This window comes from Gobio gobio, assembly GCF_949357685.1.
Source record: "Gobio gobio genome assembly, chromosome: 1".
In the NCBI taxonomy this organism is placed as follows: domain Eukaryota; kingdom Metazoa; phylum Chordata; class Actinopteri; order Cypriniformes; family Gobionidae; genus Gobio; species Gobio gobio.
This window is the reverse complement of record NC_137097.1, coordinates 65169168-65180853: the sequence shown is the minus strand read 5'-3', so window position 1 is coordinate 65180853 and position 11686 is coordinate 65169168. Positions and strand designations below refer to the sequence as shown.

Here is an 11686-nt window from a genome sequence, read left to right as displayed (position 1 = left end):
TTTACTGGAGTAGATGTCAATTACATTAAGTACAAATATACCGCTTTGCTTGCTAAACGTATAGTTCGGAAAGACAAAATTACGGGAATCGCCATATCAATGAGAGCGGCAGTAGTGTAGGGGTAAGACGCACGGCATCTAGTTTTGACACAAATCGACCCGCGGTTCGAGTCCGCCTTTCGCCGAGCTCAATCTTCTCCCTTTTCCCATCACATATCAGATCGGAAAGGCATTTATTTTCAATAAAAATGAAGAAAATATTAAAAAAGTGGAAATAAAGTGTCTAACGTGTTTAATAATAAGTGTTTATCGGTTAGGGGTAGGTAAACAGACATGCTGAATGTTAGAGATGATAAAAGTGAGTGGGTCCAATATCATTGATCGTAAAAAGTGGGTGGGTCTTGTCCCACCCACATACAATGGTTCCGACGCCCATGCCGTCGAGTATAAACACGTCCCCAAACGAACGAGGCGCGTGCGCTTGCGGAGCCAGACGAAAGTATAAACAAGGCTGGTAAAACAAGTCTGTGGTATCACCAGTCTTGGTGGGGACTACGGTCAGACTTATAAAATCCAAAAAACTGCCATACTGGCGAACGGACTTGTTTTCCTGTTTTATCAACTGTTTACTGAAGAATGAATCCAACACGAGACAGCGGCTGCGTCCGATAACAAAGGCAGCTGACATGTTGCCTCGCTACTTTATCAGATGATGGCTTATAAGGCAGCGTTTAAGCATGAAGGATCCTCACAAAACTAATTTGGGACAGACTTCTTAGGCAGGGTAAAAGTTTAATGATCTACAGCAAAATAGAGAGAGCTTTAATGAGAACTAAACAAATATTGAATTACTACATTAGTAATTTCTCGCTAGAAATGACATCAGAAGTGGAAAATGTTGGTGAAAAACTTACATTTACACAAACTGAACAGCAAACGCAACTTTCGGACGCCATCTTTTTTTCCAGCTTAACTGTCACAGAATGGAAAGCACAGGATTGTGGGATATCAAAGGCAGCGAAGGATACAAATATGCTGCCTTCAAAACTCGATCAGATGAAGGTATCTCAGGAGACAGGAAGTGAAGCTAACATTAGATTCGGACGTGCCTTGGTGCCTTCCTGCCTTGAAAAGTGTCCTCCGAAGGCAGCATTTTCCAGGTTTCGGACGCAGCCAGCGTTATGGGCCAACCAAACATGATTCAGTTACATGATTGGCTGTTAGCATTTCACTCCCTACCATGCTTGGTTACCAGAGAGCGAGTGCCTTTGTTCATGCAACCAAACTTGCTTCGCAACCTGGTTTCTTCCGACGAAGAAAAAAAAATTATTGAACGTTTTATCGAGCGCATTTTTTATTGATATCAATTACGTGTCTATCGCGATACATATCGTTATTGTTTTTATCGCCCAGCCCTACTTCTAAGATTAAATAAAGCACATAATCAGTCTACGGCTGCGTCCGAAACCTGGAAAATGCTGCCTTCGGAGGACACATTTCAAGGCAGGAAGGCACGTCCAAATCTAATGTTAGCTTCACTTCCTGTCTCCTGAGATACCTTCATCTGATCGAGTTTTGAAGGCAGCAGATTTGTATCCTTCGCTGCCTTTCATATCCCACAATTCTGTGCGTTCAATTCTGAGACCGTTGAGCTGGGGGAAAAAGATGGCGTCCGAAAGTTGCGTTTGCTGGTCAGTTTTTGTTTAAATGTAAGTTTTTGTTACCAACATTTTCCACTTCTGATGTCATTTCTAGCGAGAAATTACTAATGTAGTAATTAAAATTTTGTTTAGTTCTCACCAAAGCTCTCTCTATTTTGTACTGCCTTAGAAGTTTGTCCGAAATCAGTTTCGAGAGGTGCCTTCATACACAAACGCTGCCTTACAAGCCATTGTCTGATAAGGCAGCTGCCTAGGTTTTTCGGACGCAGCCATAGTTTCTGTGGTTCCAGCCACAACGTCGCAGAAATAGACACTGTTTCTAAAATCCTGTGTTGCTCATCGCGGCTGTTTAGGACAAATACAATATCGCTTCGCATCTGGTTAGGACACGGTGTAAGTCAAATGAACACAGTGCGTGCTTTAAGCTGGCGGTTGTCATGATGATGCTAAAAGCTCACCTCAGGTGTTCATCTTGGAAGAGTTCATCTTGATCTGCTTGAGCCTCTCTTGCTCTGCTTGGGCCTGAATTGTCCCGCCTTGCCCGTGGAAAGGCCTGGAGGGATTAAACGCTTATTCTGTGAAGATTACTTTTGCTTGCCTGTGTGCTTGTGCTTATTTCAGAGTCTTACCTCTGGTGCACTGTGCTTTTAGTGCCGGGCTACTCACCAAATTGTTTACTATAGAAAAGCCTGGAGGATGGTAATAGCTTATAGCCTAGTCTCCTCTAACTAGAACAGTTTAACCAGCTAAGAATTTCTGATTAGTTTTCCACAGGTTAAGATATAAAGCGCTGGACTAACACATTTAATATTACTAACAGCACTAACTGGCAGATATATACAGGGAGTGCAGAATTATTAGGCACGTTGATTTTCTGATCATATTTTTTTCCAGGCACATTTGACCAATTCCAAACCACAGTAATCCTAATAACTACTATTGATTTAGTATTTAATAATGTATAAGTGATATATAATTGTTCATGAAGGCTGGAAATGAAAATCACCTTATATTCAGGTGTGCAGAATTATTAGGCATGTTTTCTTTTACAGATAAATTGAGCCAAAAAAGAGATTTAACTCAGACTGAAAAGTCAAAAAGTATTAAATGTCCATGAGAAGGATGCAATACTAATGCAATACTAGACATTGCAGTTAAGGCATGACCATTGGACAGTGAAATGCTCGTTGGGTCAGCAGGGTCAGACAAAAACAGGTGGTGAAGAAAAGATGCCTGTTAACTGCAAAATAATTAAGAATTAAGGTGAAGAATTAAGGGTGAAACCATCAGGAACCCTTTAGTCTCCAGCGCCACCATTTTCCAGAGCTGCAACCTACCTGGAGTCTCCAGAAGTGCAAGGTGTCAGGATCTCAGAGACTTCAGTTAGGTAAAGAATCCTAAAAAATGACCCCCACTAGATAAGAATCATAAGCTGAAGTGTTGTAAAATACATGAAGCCTGCTTTTTTATAGGCTTTATAGGTTTTATAGGTTGAGAGTGACTCTTGAAGGACCAGCACCACATCCTCTAGTACCACTGTTTAAAGAATTCATCTTCCAGAATCTGGCAGTACGTTTTGGGAGTTCATTTTAGTCCATCCTGAAGTCCGTTTTGCAGAGATGGACTAAAAATGAACTCCCAAAACGTCCTGCCAGATTCTGGAAGATTAATTCTTCAAACAGTGGTACTAGAGGATGTGGTGCTGGTCCTTCAAGAGTCACTCTCAACCTATCTGTCCATAAAGCCTATAAAAAAACCTTCATGTATTTTACAACACTTCAGCTTATGATTCTTATCTAGTGGGGGTCATTTTTTAGGATTCTTTACCTAACTGAAGTCTCTGAGATCCTGACACCTTGCACTTCTGGAGACTCCAGGTAGGTTGCAGCTCTGGAAAATGGTGGCGCTGGAGACTAAAGGGTTCCTGATGGTTTCACCCTTAATTCTTCACCTTAATTCTTAATTCTTTTGCAGTTAACAGGTGTCTTTTCTTCACCACCTGTTTTTGTCTGACCCTGCTGACCCAACGAGCATTTCACTGTCCAATGGTCATGCCTTAACTGCAATGTCTAGTATTGCATTAGTATTGCATCCTTCTCATGGGCATTTAATACTTTTTGACTTTTCAGTCTGAGTTAAATCTCTTTTTTGGCTCAATTTATCTGTAAAAGAAAACATGCCTAATAATTCTGCACACCTGAATATAAGGTGATTTTCATTTCCAGCCTTCATGAACAATTATATATCACTTATACATTATTAAATACTAAATCAATAGTAGTTATTAGGATTACTGTGGTTTGGAATTGGTCAAATGTGCCTGGAAAAAAAATATGATCAGAAAATCAACGTGCCTAATAATTCTGCACTCCCTGTAATTATAATAAATCCTATATAAGTCTGTAAGATTTTTACATTTTTTAAATCTCTTAAACTCACCAAGGCTGCATTTATTTGATCCAAAATGCTGTAAAAACAGTAATATTATGAAATATTATTACAATTTAAAAATGTAATTTATTCCTGTGACCAAAGCTGAATTTTCAGCATCATTACTCCAGCCTTCAGTGTCACATGATCCTTCAGATTTGATGCTTAAGGAACATTTATGATTAGCAATTTTGAAAACAGTGTTGCTGGTTAATATTTTTTTGGAAACAGTGATACATGTATTTTTTCAGGATTCTTTAATGAATCGAAAGTTTAACGGAACATAATTTATTTGAATAATAACTATATAATTGTTTTTACTGTCACTTTTGATCAATTTAATGCATTGTTTCAGAATAAAAGTATTAATTTCTTTTGAAAAAATACAAATAAAATCTTACTGACCCCCAAACTTTTAAACGATCTATGTAAGCAGTTTAAGTTATATATCTTTTAAATGTGTCACTGACACTTCATCCACACTATAAGAGTAATTTAAAAATCGAAATGATCCTTCTGCCTTAATAGCTCTCTAGTCGACTTATATTCAGAATCTTTATCATTTTAACAGACTCGCACTATCAAGAGAGATTCAAGTGAGGGTTATATTTCTGACAAGTCATCATCCAATGAAGCAATGGACCAGCTGAGCCCAGAAGCCAATGAGAGAGCAGGTAGGCGGGCTTTAAAAGACATTCAAATTCAATACCAGCTGGCTGCTTGCGCAAACTTTGTGCTCTGTGTTTCTGTGGCATTGCCGATCCTTTTTCTTCCTGTTGTCATAAGCAAAAAATCTAAAGCAGGGTTCCTCAAACTCGGTCCTGGAGGGCCACTGTCCTGCAGAGTTTAGCTCCAACCCTGATCACACACACCTGAGCAAGCTAATCAAGGTATTCAGGATCACTAGAAAATCACAGGTAGGTGTGTTTGATCAGGGTTGGAGCTAAACTCTGCAGGACAGTGGCCCTCCAGGACCGAGTTTGAGGACCCCTGGTCTAAAGGATATAGAACTAAATTGTTTTAAAAGCATTTTGATTGTGCTTGTTAATACGCAACGACTCAAATGCAAAGTTTTGTTTTATTATATTGTTGTGAATAAATGTCTCGTTTTGTTCTGTACGTCTTCCAGTCCTGGCTATGAGGCCGACAGCATCTCCTCGGGGCCATCTGGAGCAGGCTGCAGAAATTCAACTACAAACTCAGTCGAAGGGTCACTTCAGCAGGCAGCCGGTCAAGTACTACAGACAGGGTTCGGCAGGAGCACTATTACGTAAAGCAGGCTCGCGGGACGAGGACAATTCTGGGAGCGGGGAAGGACTCGTGTCAGGAAGTGCAGACAGCAGCCGTTGCTCCTCTCCTGAGCCTGAGACCCCCATAAAAAGTCACTCACAATTACACGAAACCCCTGGCCCCCCGCAGAATAAGACTGGATACGCCCCTGGGAGTCACACTGCGCCTCACACAGGGGTAAAAAGGACGGTATCGGATGAGGGGGTTAAAACAGTAGCTTCTTCCTTCAAAGAGCATGTGGGCCAAATGGACAAACAAAATACCAACCAATCGAACAACACCCTGGGGGGGAGAGAGCGCCTGATCCGATCTTTGAGGAGGCGTCCGACGGAGGAGAGAACGGCACAGAAGGTCCTGTCTGGACTGAGGCTAAAACGCAGTGATTCAGGGAAGGGCGAGCAGCTCCATTTTGTTTGACACTGACTGAAGCAAAGCTAACATGTTTACTTCACAGATGGGGTTCCTTAAATTCACCGGAATGAATCCCATGTTGGGCTGTAAAGCCACAGTATTTTAGTAGGCTATGCGCTGTACATTTTTAGTTTTCCTGCTTTGTGGCTTATGATGTACAGTGGAGTTAAATCACAGTACAGACGGTAGTTTCCACTCTCACTAGAAATCTGGCACAGATCTACCGGTGTCTATAACAAACATAGACAGCCTGTCTTGTATAGATGTATGATGCTGAAACATGACTCCTTTGGGATGAACATGCAATATATGGAAACAACAACAACAACAAAACTGGCTTGTTTTTTTCCCCCAGATTCTTTAATAACAGGAAAAATATATTTCTATATACTATAATAACTAAAATTACTGCATTATATAATGCTTAACAGATCTTTAGTTCAAGAGTTGGAAACAAGTCGATAGGTAGAAATGTCATACATCTCTATAACCTGTGTGTCACCCTCTTTGGTTCATGGCGTGAACTGAAATTAGCCTCTGCGCCCATTCTGAAATGTATTTTATGAATCTTAATAGTAATAATTTTAATCCAGTTATAGCAAACACCATTGATCCTGAACTGCGTGAAAGGGATAGTTCATCCAAAAATAAAATCATGTCATCATTTACTCACCCTCAAGTTGTTCCAAACCTGTGTGAGTTTCTTTCTTCTGCTGAACACAAAAGAAGATATTTTGAAGAATGTCGTAACCAGACAGTTTCTGGGGCCCATTGACTTCCATGTTATTTTTTTTCCATACCCATTCACCCTCTATAGGTTAACTATAGACCTGAAAAATAACCTTGAATTTGGTTACTGTCGTTTTTGCCTAAATAACTTACGAGATGAATGATATTCCATCATGTAATCAAAGTTTGGTTTAATTTCTTTGACATGTTTATGACTAGATGACTAGTCTATTAGGCTATGGTTAGATGTCTATTACATTTTCATGGACAGCCCAAATTTTGCCCTGTTTTAGCCTAGACGTCGGGGCTGTGATTGGACGGCTATTAGGAGTCTTTTAAAGGCAAAATTGCTTGCTGGTCGAAGTCAGTAATGCCCCATCAACTGTTTGATTACCGACATTTTTCAAAATATCTGACACAAATATTGTTTGTGTTCAGCAGAAGAACAGTTCTTCTTTAGGAGAATTATAATGTTAGCCCACATCAATGCCTGACAGCTTTACATGGCAACTGTCAGTCAGATTACTTCAGTGTAGTTTAGCCTTCGCGCTGGTGCCATTGTTTGGCCACAAGATGGCAGACGCGACGCGTACGGACCTGCATCGCATTTGATGATATGTTCGAGTTATAACCTTTAGCTCTAAATTGGGCATATTAATTACCTCAAAAATGACCTGAACTTCCATATTAGCCGTTGTTTTGTCAACAGGCCTGTACTAAGTAGGCCTATTTCCCACTGTAGCTCTTGATAGGCTATTTTTTTTTATGTTTCATGCTTCAACTCACGCTTCTGTCATAGATTGTTGTGTTAAAGTGTAGCTATGCACGATTATATTATTTATATACAGACTACGAGAACAAATGACACATTTGATAACGTATTTAGCCTATAACGAACATTATGCTGCCTTTCAACCGTAAATGACACGAGCATTCACAACTTGAACACTCATTTGTGTGTGTGTGTGTGTGTGTGTGTGTGTGTGTGTGTGTGTGACTTTCAATAGACCAATAGGCATACAAATATGACATACAAAATAGGCTATATTTTTTATCTGAAGTCTAATGCTCTTTAGGCTACCTAAAATATGAGGTTATTATAGCTATTGCCTATATACTGTAGCCCTATGATGCATGAGACTAATCCATCTTTTTATTTGAAACAGCCTGTCATTTAGACATTACACTATTTCTCTGGAGGAGAAACAGCGAGATACTCGTTCCCAGAACCAATAGGCCACATGCACTTCGTAAATGCCCGTGTTTTCTTCTTCTTCTTCTTGCACCCCTCCTTCAGCAGTCATTGATTGTGCGCGCGCAGCCCGAGTCTTCACTCCATCACATAAAGCGCGCGCCTGAACATCACACACAGTCTGGCTATGCTTTAGCGCCACTGCGTGCATTTTGGACTATAGCTAATACTAAAGTTTGGCTTTTGGAGCACTGTTGCCCGACCTCTTCTTCAAAGGTATTTTGATGTTACCAACAGAAATCTCTGGTGGAGTGTGTTTCAGCGCAAGGTAAGCATCAGAGCATCACCTGCTATCATCTCATATGAGGCAAATGATATTGAACTTTTCTCTGTCGACTCGTCTACTGTGTTCACATAGAAACCTGCACGGATTTAATAAACATTTTGACATAGCCTATAGTCCACTGCAATTTACATTTCACAGAAATGCTCAATTTTAACTGCGCTGTTAATAATGAATTTATGCATTTGCATTTACATATTCATGGTCGCCTACTTTAATAGGCCTACCGTGTCTATTTAGTAACCTAAAATGTCAAAGGTTAATAATAACAAAAATAAAAACATTTTATAGCTATTTTATGAGATTAATTTAGGCGTAGCCTATATGAAAAATTACAGAGAGTCATCATTTAAAATCTATTTTAATCTAACGTTTACCAAGTTTAAAAAAAAACTCCCCACAAGGACACATTTTTCTATATTTTTTTTCTATAAATTTGTAATTTGGTAGAAAATAGGCTATAGTCTAAAATATCTTGGATTGTAGCCTAAAACGTGTTCACTCAAGCACGCTTTGGTTTCTGTAAATTAGTAAATGGTTTGGTTTTGAGTAGCCTAAAAAAAAAAAAAAGATCAAATTGTCCTCATAATCTTTAACGCCGCTTTTTCACTCATAAACAAAACAAAACAAAAAAAATCTATATTGTTCGTATTTACGTTTATCACATCACAGAACATGGTCCATCTTCGATTGTAAATTAAAACTAAACTTGACCAAATTAAATGGACGCCATTCAAAATATCAAATCACGAAATCATCAATAGCCTGTCAAATTGCATCAATTAATATTTCGTACTATTTCATAATACTTACTAAAATACTTTGAGTGATAAGTTGATTTTTTTTATCATAAAAAATTATCAGACCTTTATACAGGCCTAGATCGCAATTAAAACATATTCCCTTTATACGACACATGTTAGGATGTAGTTAGGCTATTCAAATATATTTCCCAAAGTTTGATCACATTTATAGTTAGGCCTACGTAAAAAAAAAAAAAAAAATGCTGACTCCCAGTTAAACGCGAGACTGATGACCCGCGATTATAGCTCCTATTTTTAATAATCAACTCGTGCAATTAACTGCATTATTAATGGGGAAAGAGATCAGACACGCGGCGTGGGATTTCAGCCATGCATGAGGAAAATGCAACTTTTCAATTTTCAGGAGAATGGGTTTTTAATAAGCACAAATAAACGAAATGAGGATGATTATTATAGGCTACTATTTTTTTTTAAATAGCAACAAAATAAAAAATATAACTAAATTGCATAATATAACATCAATTCAGACAATTAAAAATTAGGACCAAAATTAGGATTTTGAACAGTTTTACAGAAATCCTATTACTTTAGTGTAAATCTCGAATATGGAATTTAATGCAAGTTTCTGTAGGCTAATTCTAAAGTAGCTAGCCTACAATAATCAAAACATTAATGACAACAGATAGCCAGTTATTATTTCAGACCCAATCATGTTTTAAATCTGACGGCTACGGCGTTTGACCGGAAAAGACCTGATGTGTTTTTTTTGTGTGTGTGTGTCTTTTTTGCATTATTGCATTGTTTCGTTTTGCCAGATAGCAAAGCGTTTGAGAGGGTAAATGCCTCTATACCGACGCCGCGCGCCGTTCTCCCGGACACTTCACCTGCACGAGCTCCGTAAGAATATGTTGAGCAATGAGACCGTATAATATGAATCATAATGTCCTGCTACAAACAAATGAGAGAGAAAGAGTATGAAGAGTAGCCTACTTTGTAAATAAATGTTACATTTACGTAGCCTAAAATAAACAAAATAAAAAACTGGCGTCGACGCAGAACTTGACATTCTTCAAAGCATTTAGAGATTACACATCTAGCCTACTGTTCTTGACCGTATATGTCTTTAAATCATATATATACCGATAATATTGGCCTATTATTATTTTTTTTCCTTTTGTAAAACCTACTGAAAATAACGCTGACTTAAAGGTCAACAAAACTGGCTTCTCCAGCAATCGTGAGATTTGATAACATATCGACAGGGCGCAGGGTTACTGACACAAACACAAAACACCTTCAGTGTTACACATGACTCAAATTTCGCCGTAAACATAAATTAAACTTCACACAATTCAACGTAAAGCACCCCAATATAGGCTACATAACGATAACAAAACAAGAACAAATATTTCAATGAAACAATCAAATGTGATGTAGGCCTATTTGTCATCAAGGAAATTCCTTATGTAAACATAACTTCAGCAATATTGTTCCAAGAAAGTACACACTACTTTTTAAGGCTACATATTTGACATATTATATGTTTAATATACATACATACATACATCTATTACACAGTAAAACCCCCTTTTTCTTTTTTCTCTTTTTTACAATAGAATTACATTTTTTAAATATGATATTTTTAATGTTATATGGTTACTTACAGTCAACCAATTTTTAATAATAATTCAAATGACTAATGTATTACAGTTCACATTAAAAGCGGGCCCACACTGGACCTGATTTTGCTTTTTTTTTTTTTTTTAAATAGCGATTCTCTGTTTCCTCACAGATTATAATGCAATCATTTAAATATCTTCGAAGCAACACTTTAAATCACTGTGTGCATTTTACTCACATTACGTTAATAAAATATAACGGAAACAATTAGAAGCAGTTCGCAATAATTCCATATTACCTCATCAGTCTCTATATGTGCGTTTTCTTTGTTACGTTGTCGGCCTTCAGTCAGCACTCCAAAGAAAGAAGGAACGGAATGAAAACAGAAGAAAACCAATCATGTCTTCAGCAGGCCCCCTCTGCCACGCCTTATGGTGAATATTCTGCCCATTAAACCCACAACATACACAAGAACACAAAGCTTTGATTATTCATGTATCCTTACTTAATCTTTACCTATTAATATGGATGCTGTAATGTGTGTGTATTGAGTCCCTCGTGGCACGTTTGTTTGTGTCCTGTCAGCTGACACCTGTTCTGTTCTTCTCCATCAGAGCATGTGGGAGGAGGTGAGGTGTGTGCAGGGTGCGAGTCTCCCATCGCGGACCGCTTCCTCCTGCGCGTCAATGAACTGTCCTGGCATGAGACGTGTGTCAAGTGTGCGGTATGTCGCAGCGCGCTGAGTGGGACCTGCTACTGCCGGGACCGCTTGCTTTACTGCAAGCATGATTATGAGAAGTAAGACACAGTTCGGTCTTCATCCTGCGCCAAAGACCTAGTATGGCAAAACATCCCATTTTTGGGGTGTTGTCTGTAGGTCGACATTCAGAGTATTCCTCTGAGCTCTCTATAAAAGTGTGTTTATTCTGATGCTGCTCTCTATTGTGGAATATAACACTTTTCCTTTAGAAAATGTGGTCAAAGTTAGGGTAGGTGACGTTTTTTGTAAACACTTTTTGTTATGCTGGTTGAAACTCTGCCAGCAATCAACGCTAGAAGTGGTCTAAATATTAAAACATGCACATATATCTTCTGTGGAAGTCTCAGGACCAAAACATATTCGGCCCGAATGCAATGATAGGATGTCCTACCTGCCTGTCAACATATGTATTTCCACACATCATTAGCACGTTCCGTAAGGCTATACAGAGTTGTAGACAGTCACTGAGCGCCGGTGTGGTGACAC

General features: G+C 38.7%; 2 protein-coding genes across 3 annotated transcripts in view; both read left to right on the top strand.

Moving 5' to 3' along the window:
• gmip (GEM interacting protein) overlaps positions 1 to 6470 on the top strand; it is a 36888-nt gene extending 30418 nt beyond the window's left edge. Inside the window, exons 20-21 of one of the 2 annotated variants that reach the window (XM_079835010.1) lie at positions 4663 to 4765; positions 5221 to 6470. In XM_079835010.1, the coding sequence (XP_079691136.1) occupies positions 4663 to 4765; positions 5221 to 5798 (681 nt within the window). In that variant the 3' untranslated portion in view covers positions 5799 to 6470. The remainder of the gene's footprint in view (positions 1 to 4662; positions 4766 to 5220) is intronic. The other variant, XM_079835011.1, reaches the window with a different exon arrangement.
• Positions 6471 to 10753: 4283 nt separating this feature from the next.
• lmx1al (LIM homeobox transcription factor 1, alpha-like) overlaps positions 10754 to 11686 on the top strand; it is a gene marked incomplete at both ends in the record, with an annotated part of 31218 nt that continues 30285 nt past the window's right edge. Inside the window, 2 exons of the mRNA XM_079811039.1 lie at positions 10754 to 10874; positions 11055 to 11238. Of these exons, the coding sequence (XP_079667165.1) occupies positions 10754 to 10874; positions 11055 to 11238 (305 nt within the window). The remainder of the gene's footprint in view (positions 10875 to 11054; positions 11239 to 11686) is intronic.